Below are 16,405 nucleotides of genomic sequence, written 5' to 3'. Positions count from 1 at the left end.
TACAATGACCAGGGCTGGGCCAGGTCGAAGCCAGGAGCCAGGAGCCAGGAGCTTCTTCCAGGTCTCCCATGTGAATGCAGGGGCCCAAGCACTTGGGCCACCTTTCGCTGCTTTCCCAGGCCATTAGCAGGTAGCTGGATCAGAAGTGGAGCAGCCAGGACACCAGCGTTGCAGGTGGTGGCTTAACCCTGCTGACCACAGTGCTGGCCCCGGCCTTGCCCCAGTGTTGCTGCCATTGCCGGCCACCTGTCAGCCCAGGGTGAGGCCAGCCCTGTGGGCGGGTCACAGAGAGCCCTGTGTGGGATCGCCTCCTTTGCCTACCAGATTCATTCCTGTTCTACCTGCTTCTGCCTAGCTCCATGGACTGCATTACCCAGGATCCCTTGCACTCTGGCTTCTGGGCAGCACCGGCAAGGAGACAGCAAGAATTGGGGGTATTCATCCTCTGTCGCCAGTCCTCCCTGGCTGTGCTCCTGAACCCCGGATCACAGCTCCTGTGTGGTGCCCTCTCCCATGGCTAGGCGGTGGCTCCACTGTTCCTGTCATTACTGCTGCCTGGGCCCCTCTACGCCTGGGGTGTTGCTGGTCCAGGGTTCCCCAAGCTCTGCCCACCCCTCTGCATGGTCCTGTTGTTAAGCTCTCTTTAGGGACTCCTGTGGGTGACTCACCTGTTCCCTGCTGGGACCCCAGGCCAAGGGGTTTGGTAGCACTGACGTCACCCGCCTCTGTTTGCTTTCTTTTGGCTGCTGCCAAAAGGCCTTTCTGTGTCTGGTTCTAGAAGCAGGTATTGCTCCTGGGCAGGATCCTGCCCCTGGATCGTGGGGACCGTCTCCTGTCCCTCCGTGATCTCCTGGCATCACCTGACTGTGCCGGGGGGGAATCTGGGCGTCCCTGGCCTCCTCGGTGGCAGAAACCTCAAGCTCCCTCCAGGCCAAAGGAGGAGGTGCAGGCCAGAGCCAGGGGTACCCACGGCGGACCCCAGGGACTGGAATCCGGAGCACGGAGTTTCTTCCCCGCGTGTACTTCCTGCCTGTCCACTGTCCGCTCGTCCATCCTGTCTGCTCTCTCCCTGTGCCGTCTTCTGCCTGTCCTAGTCTCCGCCGTGTGGTTTGCTGTCTGCTCTGTGTGTCGCTGCCTGCCTGGGTGGAGCTCTCTCTCTCTCAGGGCCTGGGCCAGGGTGAGCAGTCCAGGTGCCCAGGACCACGACATTTAAGGAGGCGCTCAGTCTCAGTTGCCGCCCCTGCATGTGCATGAGCCAGAGCGTGCACCCCTCCTTAAATGTGCAGCTTGGGCACCTGCTTGCCCCACCTGGCCCAGGCCCAGCCTTTCTCTCTCTCACCTGTTCCCTCTTTGTCTCTCTGGCGAAGCATGTGAGGGTGTGGCCTGAGCCACCGCAGCCTGTAACCTCAAAGAGTCAGGACTGCGACTTCTCCCGTGCATTTTTCTCATGTCTTGAGTGCCGCAGGGACCACGCACAGCCCGTGTGCTGCCTGCAGCCGGTCTTAGGGGACCCTGGGAGGTGGCCCTGAGTCCAGGAGGTGGCCATGCTGAGGTCCAACAGCTGACTCCAGTCTTCCCTGCGCGCATTCGGGAGGAAGGGGTGGGCCTGGCCTAGCACCCGACAGAAGCATTTTTTATAGGTGTATTTATTTACTTATTTAAAGATTTATTTAGGCCAGCACCACGGCTCACTAGGCTAATCCTCCACCTGTGGCGCCGGCACCCTGGGTTCTAGTCCCAGTCGGGGCGCTGGATTCTGTCCCAGTCGCTCCTCTTCCAGTCCAGCTCTCTGCTGTGGCCCGGGAGTGCAGTGGAGGATGGCCCAAGTGCTTGGGCCCTGCACCCGCATGGGAGATCAGGAGAAGCACCTGGCTCCTGGCTTCGGATCAGCACGGTGTGCCGGCCGCAGCAGTCATTGGGGGGGGGGGGGGTGAACCAACGGAAGGAAGATCTTTCTCTCTGTCTCTCTCTCTCTCACTGTCTAACTTTGCCTGTCAAAAAAAAAAAAAAAAAGATTTATTTATTTATTTGAAAGGCAGTCAAACCAGAGCCAAAAGCTTCTTCCAGGTCTCCAAGTAGGTACAGGGGCCCAAGGATCTGAGCCATCTTCCACTGCTTTCCCAGGCCCATTAGCAGAGAGCTGGATCAGAAGTGGAGCAGCCAGGACTCGAACCGGCGCCCATATGGGATGCCGACACCCTAGGTGTCAGTTTTACCTGCCGTGCCTCAGTGCCAGCCACCCCCAGAAGCATTTACCTCCTGCACGTCAGTTTGTCTCTCTCCGGCCACGTGGTCTCTGGTCTCTGCACATCTTTGTAGGTCAGCAGCCCCATCTTTGTGCTGCCCGGACGTGTGAGTGAACCCCAGCCCTGCATGCTCATTGGGCCATCTCTGTGTCCCCTTTCAAATGTCAGGACAGGGGCTGGTCGTGTAGCGCCGTGAGTTAAGCTGCCGCCTGCAATGTGGCATCCCATGTGGGCTCGGCTTTGATTCCCTCCGGCTGCTCCACTTCCCACTCAGCTCCCTGCTAATAACATCTGGAAAAGCAGTGAAAGGTGGCCCTAGGGAAAGTCGTAGATAATAAAAAGGGAAAGCAGCAGATGATAACCCCAGTGCTCAGGTCCCTGCCGCCCACGTGGGAGATCCAGAGTTCCAGGCTCCTGGTTTCGGCTTGGCTCAGCCCTGGCCGTTGTGTCCATTTGGGGTATGAACTGGTGGGTGGAAGATCTCTCTCTTTGTCAGTCTGCCTTTCAAACAAATGAATGAATAAATCTTAAAAAAAAAAAAAAAAGTTCAGGACAGTGACTAGCCCAGTTCAAGGCAGCCATTCATATCTTGTCCATTCAGCTGTGGCCATGGGCTGGGGTCCCCCTGCTCCTGTACTAGGACTTGGAGGAGGGGTAGGGGTGACACAGGACAAGTCCTTCAATGTGAGAACCCTCTTGGTTGCAGGGTCCCCAGGTCTCTCCTTCAAGGCCAGGGCACAGGTGACTTTGCCCTTGGGCCATCCTGGGAGTTTAATGGGGTAGGGAGGACAGATCCAAAAGAATGAAGTTTGAGAGCAGGGAAAACTCATCCCCCCACCAATCTCATGGTTCTTTAAATGCACTGAGCACCAAGCTGGCTCCTCCCCAGACAGCTTGGTTCTTCCAACTGCACCTGCAGGAAAAAGTCATCCTTCCTGCTTCTGAGTTCCGGTTCGAGATGTCAGAGCCATGTATGGGGAAAGCACCCACTCAGGGCCAAATGCTTTGGAGAATTCAGGCAGCGCCAGGAAGGAGGGGGCTGCAGCGTCAGTGTGAGGGTGACAGCAGCACCTGCAGGAGCTTGGGGAGAGTCCCCAAATGGCCCCAGGCAGGGCTGAAACCTGGGGGTGGGGAGGGGCAGAAGGCTCAGGGCCCCGCTCAGCTCCTGGCTTGGTTCTCCTGGGGCCTCTGCAGCTGTTCTGGGCAGGTCTGAGACGGCAGCGGCAGCAGGAGGAGCTGGGGAGGGTGTGGCTGTGGGGCCCTGGGGCCACTCCCGCCTTCCTGGGAGATGTCAGCCCCGCTGGGGCATGGGAGCAGGAAGGACCAGGGCTGGGCTTGGAAGCTGGTGGTGGCTGTGGTGGGCACAGGGGCTCTAGCCCATGCACACCTTGTGTTCTTGCGGGGCCTGTGGGGGTTTCGTGCAGACCTGCCACAGCCGGCAGAGTCTGCCTTCCTGGACCTAGACGGCCTCCAGCCGCTGTGCTCCTGGGGGAGGCAGGGCCTGAGCCCCAGTGTTGCTGGCCTCCAGCAGAGGGCGGGGACTGTCCCCAGCAGAGAAGGCTGCCGAGGGTGCCCAGGAGAGGTTCTGCAGACGCAAACGTGGGTGACAAGGCCAAGGCACTTGGAACCCACAGAGCCCAGGCCTGGGGCATCTTTCTGCAGAGTCCTTGACTCCGGGCATTCATGGGGGGGGGGGGGGGGTACTTGCAGAGCCCTTAGTAAGTGCTGTGCTCTGAGCCAGGCGCTGGGGTAACTCGGGTCCCCCATCTTCCAGAGCAGCAGGAAAGGCTGAGGAGTGTGGTGGGATGTGACAGAGATCCTTACCGTGCCGTAGCAGTTAATCTGGGGAGCCTTCCCAGAGGAGGTGAGATTTACCCTTGAAAATCGGGATATAGTTTGGAGATTGGTGAGATGTTTGGGGAGGAAGGCAATGGCAGGGAAGTGACATGGCTGGGCAGAGTGGATGGAGGGGCAGAGAGCCCCTGCTCTGGGTGTCCACCCCGCCCAGTGCCTCTGTTTAACCTCTCCCAACGCCGAGCCCCTGCGTGTGTGCTGGCCCAGCAGCGCGGCCCCCGTGCAGAGGTGCCGGTGGGAGCTGCAGCTAGGAGGCGCGCGCTCGTGCCTCCTCCCCTCGGCAGTTTGTGGGCAAACCCTCCGGCCGAGGGGAGATTGCGCCGCTGGCCGCTGGCCGCCTGCTTCCTCCATCTAGTTCCTGCCCTCGGCCCATCGTCACGGTTACCCGGCCCTGCTGGGGGTGAGGCTGAGGTTGGGCGGAATCTATCTCGGCCAGGTTTCTATTTTCCCACATGCAGGTCAGCCAGAGGACCTGTCACTTCTGGTTCGGTTTCAAAGGAGGCCACGGGGCTGGGAGGTGCTTGGGTGGGGCGCTGCTGCCGAGGCGCTGCTCCAGGGGCCGGCAGGTGGGCTGGGGCTGGGGCTGGGCTGGAGGGGAAGGAGGAAGAGGCCGCCCTGCCAGGGCCTGTGCCCAGGGCCGTGGGGCTGGGCTCCCAGAGCCTCGGAGAATGCTCGGAGGGCGGCTGTTTATTTTCCTGGCCTGTAGCCCTTGGAGCTGAGACCTTGATCCAGGCCCTGGGCGGCCAGAGTCGCCAGCTTGGAAGTGAGAGAGTTGGCAGGCCGAAGGCGTTCCAGCAGCCACTCCAGTGGCCTCTGACTCGGCTGGCCCCGGCCCGGCTGGCCCGTGTGTCCTCTAGTCTTAACAGACCCAAAGAGCACCCAAGCCAAGTTCTCCTGGGGCGCTGTGTGGGTCAGTGGTCAAGGAAGGGTTCAAGCTCAAGAAATCTGAGTTCCAAAACTGGCCCTGCCATTTACTACTTGAGTGGCTTTGGGCAAATTGAACTGTGTAGCTTCAGTCTTACCATCTGTAAAATGGGACAATTAGGAGTACTTCCTCCTATGGCTTTGATTGTGAGGGGTAAATGGCATGCATTTTAAGGGTTTAGTCAACTAGGCGGCTCGTGCTGTTGTTAACGAAACAGTGACTGCAGCTTGGGTTCAAAGTCAGGGGTTGGTGGTACTGAGTGTCCTGCTTCCCATCAGACGAGCCCAACATCATGCTTGGAGTGGGCCCTAACTGGGGGAGAAGCAAGCCTGCAGACCCAGCGGGCCCCAGGGGCTCCCCAGCCCCCTCACACATGGACGACCTGGGAAAGGATGCACAGAGACCTCTTGGATGAGAGCAGGTGAAGATACTGGGGGGCCTGTTTAGCCCCCCAAAGACGGTGTTCACGGCTCCGAGTGTCTGGAGGGGCCAAAGCGGGGACTCCTGGGTGTGGCGGAGCAGAGGAGCAGGGGACGAGGGGACGAGGGGACGAGGGGACGAGGGGACCAGGGGAGGGCGAAGGCAGTCAGGGCCTGGAAAGGTGGGGGCGGATGGGAAGCCTGGGCCTAGGCCCCAAGCCGTTTGCAGAGGAAGTGCCTGGGAGCCGCTGGCCTGGAAAGGCATGCCCAGAGCGCTGGGGCTGGGCACAGTGCGGGTGGACCCCCGACTCCCCGGCCAAGCCCCGGCCCCTGCTCCCAGAGCGTCTGGTGCCCCCACCTCCAGCCCCCCTTCGGCAGGGGGAACCGCGCCTCCGTCTGCACGTGGGTCAGGAGGTCGGCTGTGCTGCGGGCCTCCTCGTGCCTAACCGGTGGCTCTGTGCCCCCACAGCTAGACGAGGAAGAGGAGCGGAGGAAAAGGCGCCGGGAGAAGAACAAAGTGGCGGCGGCCCGGTGCCGGAACAAGAAGAAGGAGCGCACAGAGTTCCTGCAGCGGGTGAGCAGGGCCCCGGGAGGCGTCCGCGGGCGCCCGTGGAGTCAGCGTGTGTGTGCTGGCGCTGCCCGAGCAGCCCGGGCCCCTCTGCCGTCCCCCGCCTCCTGGAACCGTAACAGCCAAGGGCAGCCTGCAGCAGCCTCCGCCCACGCACATCCCCTGGACGGTTGGGGGGAGCCGGCTTCCCCTCCACTGAGGACAGACGGTGGCCCAGGACTGGCACCCTCCGCTGGGGTCCACCTAGCAGGATTTGGCTGAAGCCAGGTGTTGGTAACCTCTCTGCATCTGTGGGCAGTGGACTCAGCAGGGCCAGTCTCCCTATCTCCAGCCACCAGTTCATACTCAACAGCAGTAGTGATGACAGACCACGTGAGCGTAGCACAGTGACGGTACACCACGTGCTGTTCCGCCGTGTGCAATACAGTTGCTAGCATCCGTAAGGTCGGGCGCCGTGCCAAGTGCTGCCTGTATACGACCCCAAGTAATTGGAGTGATAGCCACCTCCTACCAGCAGGTGCGCTGTTGCGTCTCTGCGGATCAGGGAACGGAGAGTGAGGCCAAGAAGCCTACCCCTTTCTCAGCATCCAAGTGGTGGAACTGAGAGTCGAGCCCAGGCTCACCTGAAAGCAATTGCTCTTAATACTTGGCTGTTACGGCTCTCATTCATGCCTTCATTCCTCTGCACATTCATTGAGTCAGTGAGTCCGGCTGAGGATGTCCTAAATGTCCTGCGCTGTGCTGGGTGCACTGTGGGGACACACACAGGAGGAGCAGGCGGGCTCCCCCGCCCCGGGAGCTGGGGGACAAGGGTGTCGGGCAACAGGCTTGCAACCAGCAGAGAGCTGTTTTGGGGTCACAGGTGTAGGCAGCGTGAGGCCTGTGAGCAGCCAGGGCTGGGGAGTGGTTATGATAGGCAGGAGTTAGAGCCTTAGAGCCGGAGCCCCATTGGAAGACAGTGGTACCGCCTTGGACTGGAAGTCTTCTAGAAGTTTCTCAGACAAGGCCTCCAGCACTGAGTGCCTGTAGGGATGGAGACGCCGCCCTGCCTCCAGGGGCTCGTCAGCCAGGTGGAGCCACGCTGTGCCCCAGTGCACACGGTCACAAGCACAGTGAACAACACCACAGGAATGGCACCTGTCACTCTCCCCGTCCCAGTAACACCTGCTGAGGCCCTGCCACATGCCCACCTTTCACTGTCTCAATCCCTGTGGCATCCCTGTGAGGTAAAGAGTGATTTTCCCCATTCCAGAGATTGACCCATGGCTCAGAGAGGTCAGGTTCCTTGGCCAAGGTCACACGGTTTATAGTGGGTGGGCTGGGGGTCATCCATGCATTTGCTAACCCGTCTGTCTGTCCATTAAGGGTTTAGCCGGTGCCTGCTGCGCGATGGTCAGGCAGGTGCCGTGTGTGCCGGGATGGCAGACGGGAAACGAGGAACAGGAGCAGCGAGCTCAGAACGAACCGTGGGGACCATCCCAGTCGAGGCCGAGAGACGCTGCTTCCTGGGAGACTTGGAAGAGGAGAGGAGCTAGTGAGAGGAAGGCCTTGGGTGTTGGGTGACCAGGAGCAGCACACGGATGTTTGAAGGGAATGGCCGTGTGGGCGGAGTTCACAGAGCTGAGTGGACCAGACCCTTGCTATGAAGGGTGATCCTCTAGGCTGGGTGACCTGGGACAATCCCAGTGTAGGCCTGTTGTCCTGGCCTCATGACCATTATAAATTTTTACTTACTTTATTTGGAAGAGAGAGGCTTCCCACCCACTGGCTCTCTCCGCCAGTGCCTCCAACAGCCATGGCTGCGCCTGGCTGAAGCCAGGAACCGGGAGCTCCATCCACATTTCCCACTGTGGGTGGCAGGGACCCAAGCCCTTGAGCCACTCAGTAGCTGCTGCCTCCCAGGGTCCATGTTAGCAGGAGGCTGGAGCTAGGAGCGGAACTAGATCTCCATCCCAGGCACTCTGGTTTGGGATACGGGTGTCCCAAACGGTGGCTTAACAGCTGTGCGAAAGCCTGCCCTACCCTCTGCCTAACCACCCACAGCGCCTGTTTCACCCTGGTGAGCATCCTGACCAGGATGATGGATTGTGTGGCCATAGGGAGCCATGCAGGTGTTCCAGAGGAGAGAGGCTCACCCACAAAGGCTCCCTCTAGCCGTGGACTGGGGCCACGGGGACCCAGCGGGCCGAGTGTAGTGTTGTCCCAGTGACAAGAGGAAGCAGCCAGCAGGGCCAAGAGACCGTGTGAGCTCAGGGCTGAGAAGGAGACAGGGGCCGCAGTGTCTGGTCCCCAGCCTGGTCGTGCCCCAACCCCATACTCCTCTCCACTCCCCTGCTCCCCCGGCCTTGGGAGCAGAGGCGGGTGTGAGGTTTAGGCACCCACGCAGGTGTGCAGGTGGCTGTGCAGGCAGTGCCTGCTGGCCTGGGGGTTGTCCTGTGATTTACTTTTTAATGAGTAAAATACAAGACTCAGAAGTACAAAGGGATATAGAAGGGCACTTGAAGAAGTTCATGGGAAAAATGGAATTATAAGGTGAGTTTACTTTGGTGCAAAAATCTGAAATCCATGCGTAGTTTTTTTCATAATATACATTTTCCATGAAACTTTACAAACTCTTCATGCATAATTTTTTTTGAATTGTAAATTTATTTGAAAGGCAGAGCATCAGAGAGAGAGAGAGAGAGAGAGAAACAGAGAGAAACAGAGAAAGACACAGAGAGATCTTCTATCTGCTGTTTCACTCCCCAAATGTCTGCAAAAGCCAGGTCTGGCCCAGACCAAAGCCAGGAACCAGGAACTCCATCTTGGTCTCACACACGAGTGGCTGGGGCCCAAGTCCTTGAGGCATCTTCTGCCGCCTCCCCAGGCCATTAGCAGGAAGCTGGATTGGGAGCAGAGCAGCCGGAGCGTGAACCAGCGCTCTGTTACAGGGTGCTGACATCACAGGCAGTAGCTTAACTCCCTGAGGCGTAACACCAGCCCCATAGTTTAAAAAATAGTTTGCACCAAAATAAAGTGACTTTTTAATTCTATTTTCCATAAATTGTTAAAGTATGGGTGTGTGAGAGAGGCTCTCGAGCCCATGACCCCTGGGCACTTGGCTGCAGCCCAGCGCAGGAGCCAGGCATTGGATGGGTCGGGGTCTTGCCCTGCAGGGCCTGGGGCTGCCTGAGCACCTTTCCCGTGTGCCCCTGTGTCCGTCCCTTCTACCTCGCTGACTGTCACACGGCAGTGTGCCTAACACAGGCTCCTGGGTTCTGGGTGCGGTGATGCATCTCCCACTCCCACGGTGCCCACCCCTGTTGGGGGCCACTCTCTCTGCGACAGTCTCAGGCACTCTGGAGGAGGCAAGGCAGCCCCCTTGCCTGGCCGTTGTCCCGAAGGCTTGCAGCTTTGCACAGGGTCACATGGTGGCTGAGTTGGGGACAGGCCCCAGGGCTTCCCGTACTCTCTGCCCAGACTCAGAGACATTGGCAGACTTGTTGGTAGCAGCAGAGCAGGCACACAGCAGGGCTAGAACTTTACCCCAGGCAGATCTGTGAAGCTCAGAAGGCTGCTCCCCAACTCTTACACAGAGTTCGTGCAACTCTGCAGTTTTAAAATATTTAGTTATTTGGAAGACAGAGAGAGAAGGAGAGATCTTCCATCTACTGGTTCACTTCCCAAATGCCCACAACAGATGGGGCTGGACCAGGCCAGATGCTGGGAGCCCAAACCCCATCCAGGTCTGTTTACATGGGTGGCAGGGACTCCAGTATGTGGGCCAACACCTGCTGCCTCCCAGGGTGTGCATAAGCAGGAAACTGGATCAGGAGCAGAACTGGGACTCAAACCCAGGGACTCAGTATGGGATGCGGGCATCCCAGGCCGTGACTCAACCACTTGGCCAGACACCTGCCTCTGTCGTATGTGCCTGGGGGTGATGCTTGATTTTTAATAGCTTCCGAAAAATGTAATGCTGCAAGTGCCCTGGGCGAGTCAGCGTATTCTCAGGGAGCACAGTGCCTTGGCTGAGGTCACATAACCAGGAGGAGAAGCCAGGACACCCAGCCCCTCGCCTGGCGTGTTTTGCCCACTGCCTTTGCTGACTGCAGCAGGAGGCCGCACTAATTCTGCTCTGACAGCACAGACAGTGGTTTCACTTACTCCAGGGCGATACACATCGACCAGAGGGCAAAGCAGTCCACAGAACTGCAGCCAGAGCTCCTCGCTTCGTACTGACCCTGTGGAAGATTCTAGCCCCGCTCCTGCATAATTAGGAGACGAGAGCAGGCACTGCTGCTGAGAAGCCACAAACCACACTTACAATCCTGTTTTTAAAAAGATTCTTCCTGGCTGGTGCCGCGGCTCACTAGGCTAATCCTCCGCCTTGCGGCGCCGGCACACCGGGTTCTAGTCCCGGTCGGGGCGCCAGATTCTGTCCCGGTTGCTCCTCTTCCAGGCCAGCTCTCTGCTGTGGCCCGGGAGAGCAGTGGGGGATGCCCCAAGTGCTTGGGCATAAATAAGTCAGCAGCTCTTGAGTACATGGCCGGGGATGAAATTAGGAAGCAGTGCATTTCTGTGCTGAGCCAGGCAGTTGGAGTCCAGTATGTTCCCTGGTACGCGCTAACACTTTAAAGCCAGCACACGTGGCGTCCCTGTGGTGACTGTGACAGGCACATTGCCCCACTCCTCACTCAGCCCCTGTGTGATGCCCGTGTCCCCCTTAGGGTCAGTCTGACCTACAGTAGCTCCAGGAGATGGGTCCAAGTGCGGGACTACTGATTTTGTTTTAGTTTTTATTTTTACTTATTTATTTTCATTTTATTTGGAAGGCGGAGGGCGGGTAGAGAGAGAGAAAGAGAAAGGCAGAGACCTTCTATCTGCTGGTTCACTCCCCAAATGCCCACAACAGCCAGGGCTAAGCCAGGCCGAAGTCAGGAGCCAAACTCAATTTCGGTCTCCCACATGGGTGGCAGGGACCCAAGTACTTCACCGTCACCCGCTGCCTCCCAGGGCGCATGTTGGCAGGAAACTGGATCAGAAGCAGAGGAACTGGGAGTCCAAGCAGGCACTCCAGCATGGGTTGTGGGCAGGACCATTGCTTTCCGTGTGTTGGGCGCTTCCCTGGGCATGTCCAATTTAGCCTCCTAGACTTCTGAGGCCGGTGCTGTGGCTCGGTGAGTTAAGTGGCTGCTTGCGGCACCAGTCTGAGTCCCGGCTGTTCCACTTCCAATCCAGCCCCCTGTTCATGCATCCGGGAAGGCAGCGGAAGACGGCCCAAGTGCTTGGGTCTGTGCCACCTGCGTGGGAGGCCTGGATGGAGTCCCAGGCTCCTGGCTTTGTTCTAGCCCAGCCTGGGCTGTCACAGCCACTTAGGAAGTGAACCAGCAGATGGAAGATCTCTCCGTGCCCCCGCCTTTCAAATAAATAAACAGCTCTTAACAACACACACTCTTCCTTGCTTTTCCCAGCACGCCAGAACAGCTCCCCTCCCAGGCCCCACTCCTTGGGTCGTTCCCTCAGGCTCCCCAGCAGCTCTCGCCCTGTCTCCGTTCTCCGCAATCCAGGCGGGGACCGACACCTGCTGCTTTTGGACTCTCTTTCTTCTTCATTCGGTTCTCTGCTCACTGTTTGAAGCAGAAACTCCTTCCGCCCTGTTACCCTTCCGTTTACCAAGTGTTTTTACCGTGTGGGCTCATCTGCTTCCCACAAACGAGGTTACGGAGGCTCCTCCCAGAGCCACAGCCCTGCTGTGCCCTAGAGGGAGCCGTGCTCAGAGCCTGGTGCTTTTTCCCTTGTAAGCACCTCCAAGCTCTCCTGTGACGGTGACCTTGTTCAGGCACCGCTCCCTGCTGAAATCCCAGCCATGGCCAACCCAGTTTCTAAAAACCCCGCTAGTTTGAGCTCTCTGCAGGACCCTGGGTGGCCCAGGGTCACCCAGGAAGGAAGCCCTGCCTTGCTGTGTGGAATTCTTCCGGTGAGGGGCTCCTGGCCTTTGGGTCCCCCAGAGCATTCGTTGCACACAGCAGGTGCTAAGCGGTGTGGGCGTTGCCCTGAAGGAGCTGGGGGACCCAGGTGGTCAGAGGGTCTGTAGGACGTTCCCAAGGTCAGCAGCTGGCCTGGTGCAGTGAGCAGGTGCCTGAAACCCAGGGTCTCTGCAGGCCCCCAACAGAGGGCTGCTCCAGGCATTCTGAGGGCTGGGGGCCACGCCCGCTTCCCCATCATGCCTCAGCCTGCGGAACCAAAAACCACCATGGCTGGTTTTTAATATTTTCCCCCAAGCATTTTTTCCTTCTCTGAGGCCGTTCTCTCCATGAGGCCTGCCTGTGTCAGCAGTTCTGAGTTCCCCGCGAGCTCGCGCTGCCACCACAGAGAGGAGCACAGGGACAATCCAGTCTGCTCGGCCGGCCTGAGGGAGGCAGCCCCCCTGGCTGAGACCCCAGGGAGAGGCTGCACCACCTGCGCCCCGCCTGCGGCGGGGGAGGGGGCGGCACGCGCAGAGGCAGGTGGCCGCCCAGGTGTCGCCCTCACAGCTGCAGCCGCGGCTTGCTTGCTGACTGACAGAGGTTGCTCAGTCTGCGCTGCTGGGCTCGGAACTAGATGGTTCTGTGTGCGTGGCTGCGTGGCTGCGTGGCGGGTGTCCAGAGCTGGTAGGCTGTGAAATCCACCTCCACCTGGACCTGCACGATGCTGGTTAGCGCCCTCCCCTCTGGGAGCTCCACGGCCCAGATATCTACAGACGCTGTCCAGTGTGCCCTGGGAGGCAACACAGTGCCAACAGGGTAAAACGGAGCTGGCTGCTGGGTACATTTCAGCTCTCAACCAGGTGTCTTGGGGACACAGCCCAAGAAAAGTCATTCTGGCACTTTTCCTGTGTGACCCCCTGGCTGTGAGCTGACAGCCCCTCCCCCCGCTGCCTGGCCCCACCCCTCATCGTCCACACCCCTGCCCTTCCCCAGGGCCTCTCCAGGCGGCCTGGAAGGTCACGGGGACCTCACTGGAGGTCTGCTGGAAACCTCCTTTTGAATCCAGCAGGAAGACAAAGTGGCCTCTGTCTGGGTGACAGACGTGTAGAGTACAGGGGGTAAGAAGGGACTGTTTGAAGCATCATGGGCTCGTGACATGCATTTATCACATGGCACAGCACCTTGCCACCGCACTGCCCGCCCTCTGTGGGTCACCGCACAACCCCCCATGGACCTGCCCTAGGTCCCCTTGGCCCCCATCCTTTTCCCATCCTTTGTTTCTTGTGCAAGGGCCCTGGGGCAGCAGAGCATCCGGCAGATGAGAGCAACAGTGAGGGGCTGCAGCTGGTGTACAGGGAGAGGGGGAAGGGGCAGGTGGGCTATGAGTGAGGCTGGTCCTAGACTCCTCCCGCTGTGACCCAGGCCGGTGTCTCAGGCGCGATGAGCTCTGCGACCAGAGGTCACTGGCCCAGGGGCTCAGCGGCAGGCTCTGTGCCCCCTCCAGTGGGAAGCTGGCAGAGGGAAAGCAGGCAAGCGGCAGCCCAAGGTGCCTGTCCCCAGAGCCGTCCCGCCCCGGCTCACGGCCTGCCTGCAGCCCGAGGTGCCTGTCCCCAGAGCCGCCCCGCCCCGACTCACGGCCTGCCTGCAGCCCAAGGTGCCTGTCCCCAGAGCCGTCCTGCCCCGGCTCACGGCCTGCCTGCAGCCCAAGGTGCCTGTCCCCCAGAGCTGTCCCCACCCTGGCTCATGGCCTGCCTGCAGCCCAAGGTGCCTGTCCCCAGAGCCGTCCCGCCCCGGCTCACGGCCTGTCTGTGTTCGCGCAGGAGTCCGAGCGGCTGGAGCTCATGAACGCGGAGCTGAAGACGCAGATCGAGGAGCTGAAGCAGGAGCGGCAGCAGCTGATCCTCATGCTGAACCGGCACCGCCCCACCTGCATCGTCCGCACCGACAGCGTCAAGACCCCCGAGGCCGACGGCCACCCGCTGCTGGAGCAGCTGGAGAAGAAGTGACCTGGGCTGGGCCGAGGAGAGGCGGAGGCGGAGGCGGCGGAGGAGGAGAGACTCGGAGAGAGGAGGAAGGGGCCCAGAGGGCCCTTGCTTGGTGCATGGAAACCCGTACGAGGCTCAGCAAGCCAGCAGCGGTCGGGCTTTTTGGGGACACTCAGATCGGCTCCACGGGGGGCAGAAGCGGGCTGAGGAAGCCCAGAGGCACCAAGGGCTGAGACCAAAGTCGACCCGCGGGCAGGGCTGTCCCGGCCCGGAATCTCGCTCGGAGGAGGCAGGACGGAGGGGTCTGGGCCACAGAGACCCCCGAGCTGGGCAGCCTCGGGCCCGTGGCCGGCCTCTCCTCCAGGACACCCACCCGAGGGACCTCCGAGCAGCCAGGAGTTGCAACCAAAATGCGGCCAAGGATGGAACTCAGAGGGAACCCGTGAGCCAGCTGCCCCCAGCCCCGCCGTGGGGCCGCAGCCTCCCGGCCCAGCTGGAGTTTGCTGTGGGCGTGGCGGCGCGGGCGCCCCCTCCAAAGCACATACTCACTGAATGTTTACAGACTGGCTGTCCTGGTAGGGCTTCCAAATGCACATTTTTTTTATACTTTCTTTTTTTTTTTAATATTTTTTACAAAAAAAAGATTTTATACAAGCAATATATATATGGATTTCTATAATCACTCGATGTGATACAGTATAAATATGCTATGGTTTGTTTGTTATGAACAGACACCCACCAGTTATGGCCGTTGTGTGTAACTCCTAAGTACTGTAGTCTCGGGGTGTCGGGGTGGCCAGGGCGGGGGTGGGGTGTGTTTCCATCCTTCAGAGCCTTCATAGTACTCAGTAAACATTGCTCTTCCTTACCCAGCCGCCTCACGTGTCTGCCTGGGGGATGGGGTGCAAGGTGTGCCGAGTCAGGGCAGGTAGGGAGCACTTGCTGTAGGCCCATAGTTCTCACCACTGCCTTCCCAGGTAGGTGTGTGTGCCCATTTTACAGACACGCAAGTTGAGGCTCAGAGAGGTTCTCCTGCAGCCTCCATGTTTTACTCCATTCGTTTGGTTTGCAGAGGTTTCCTGGGTGCCTCCAGGGATGTGCCAGGTGACCTCCAGGAGCCCCAGAGCCTGCAGTGACGAGTTCACCTCCTGCACCGACTCGTTTCCTCATTGCAGTCCTGCCAGGCAGGGGCAGTGGTTCCCGTCCGAGGAACTGGAGGCCCGGGAAGGGCAGACTCACGGCCGCTGTCTGTGGGACAGCACTGATGAGAAGAGTGCAGAGACTTCCTGGGACACAGAAGTAAAAAATACGCTGATTTTGTGCAAAAAAAAAAAGGTTGAAATCTGTGCATACGAAATACCTTCAAAAAGTTCATGAAAAATGTATAGTATGAAAATATTGTGCATGGATTTCAAAACATTTTTGCACCAAAATTATATATATTTTGTAAAGACTTATTTATTTGAAAGGCAGATTGACAGAGGAGTGACTATTTCCCTCCCCAGATGGCTGCAACGGCCAGAGCTGGGCCAGGCCGAAGCCAGGACCCTGGAACTTCATCTGGTCTCCTATGTGGCTGCAGGGGCCCAAGCACCTGGACCATCCTCCATTGCTTTCCTAGGCTCATTAGCAGGGAGCTGGGTTGGAAGTGTGGTAGCCCGGACTCGAACTCGCACTCTCGTATGGGTTGCAAGTGGCATCTCAGTGCTGGCCCCCACCTTATCTTTTAATCCCATTTTCCAGGAGCTTTTTGAATGTAGTCACACAACCGCAGACATCATGCCTCCATTCTGTAGATAAGGTAGAGGAGGCACAGACAGGGTAGGAGACTGAGCCAGGACACCCAGCTGGCCAGGGACAGAGCTGGTGTTTGAACTCTGCCTGCAAAGGCCCAGGATGCTCCTTCTGTCAGCAGCTGACGGTGTGAATGTCTCTGTGGTCTCACCTGGTGAGAACAGGAAGCTTAGGAGGCCACAATTACAGATCTCGCTGCAGGGCAGGCAGAGCCGAGTTCCAGGCCATCCCGTGGCCGTGGAGTGAAGCGGCTGCTGAACCCAGGTGAGAGGCTGTGTGTGACTGCCACCTCCTCCCAGAGCAGGGTCAGCTCCCTGCCACACCCATCGTCCCTCTGATCCGGCACTTGGCAGTTCCGGAGGCATTAGCAGTGTGCGGTCTTGTTTGCTCTTCCAGCTCGGTGAGCTGGGTGGGATAGGTGTGTCACCTTCCTGTTTACCGAGGCTTACAAAGGTCAGAGTTCACCCAGCTGAAAGGAGGCAGAGCAGAGAGCTGCCCCCAGATCTCCTGCCTTTTTTTTGTTTTTAAGATTTATTTTATTTATTTGAAAGGCAGAGTTGGAGAGAGGGGGAGAGACAATCTTTCATCCGCTGGTTCACTCCCCAAATGGCTGCAACATAGCTGGGGCTGGGCCACACCTAAATCAGGGGCCGGGAACTCCATTCA

The 16,405-nt window shown here is 58.9% G+C and overlaps 1 protein-coding gene across 1 annotated transcript in view; it reads left to right on the top strand.

The window, feature by feature from the left end:
* The window catches only part of JDP2 (Jun dimerization protein 2), a 40,425-nt gene extending 25,624 nt beyond the window's left edge, over positions 1 to 14,801 (top strand). Inside the window, exons 3-4 of the mRNA XM_062181438.1 lie at positions 5,914 to 6,018; positions 13,781 to 14,801. Coding sequence (XP_062037422.1) covers positions 5,914 to 6,018; positions 13,781 to 13,966 — 291 coding nt within the window. The 3' untranslated portion in view covers positions 13,967 to 14,801. The remainder of the gene's footprint in view (positions 1 to 5,913; positions 6,019 to 13,780) is intronic.
* Positions 14,802 to 16,405: the final 1,604 nt, after the last annotated feature.

The sequence above is a fragment of the Lepus europaeus genome, chromosome 22, assembly GCF_033115175.1.
Source record: "Lepus europaeus isolate LE1 chromosome 22, mLepTim1.pri, whole genome shotgun sequence".
Taxonomy (NCBI): Eukaryota; Metazoa; Chordata; class Mammalia; order Lagomorpha; family Leporidae; genus Lepus; species Lepus europaeus.
Note: the sequence above shows the minus strand (reverse complement) of the source record. Positions and strands in the feature narration are given on the sequence as shown.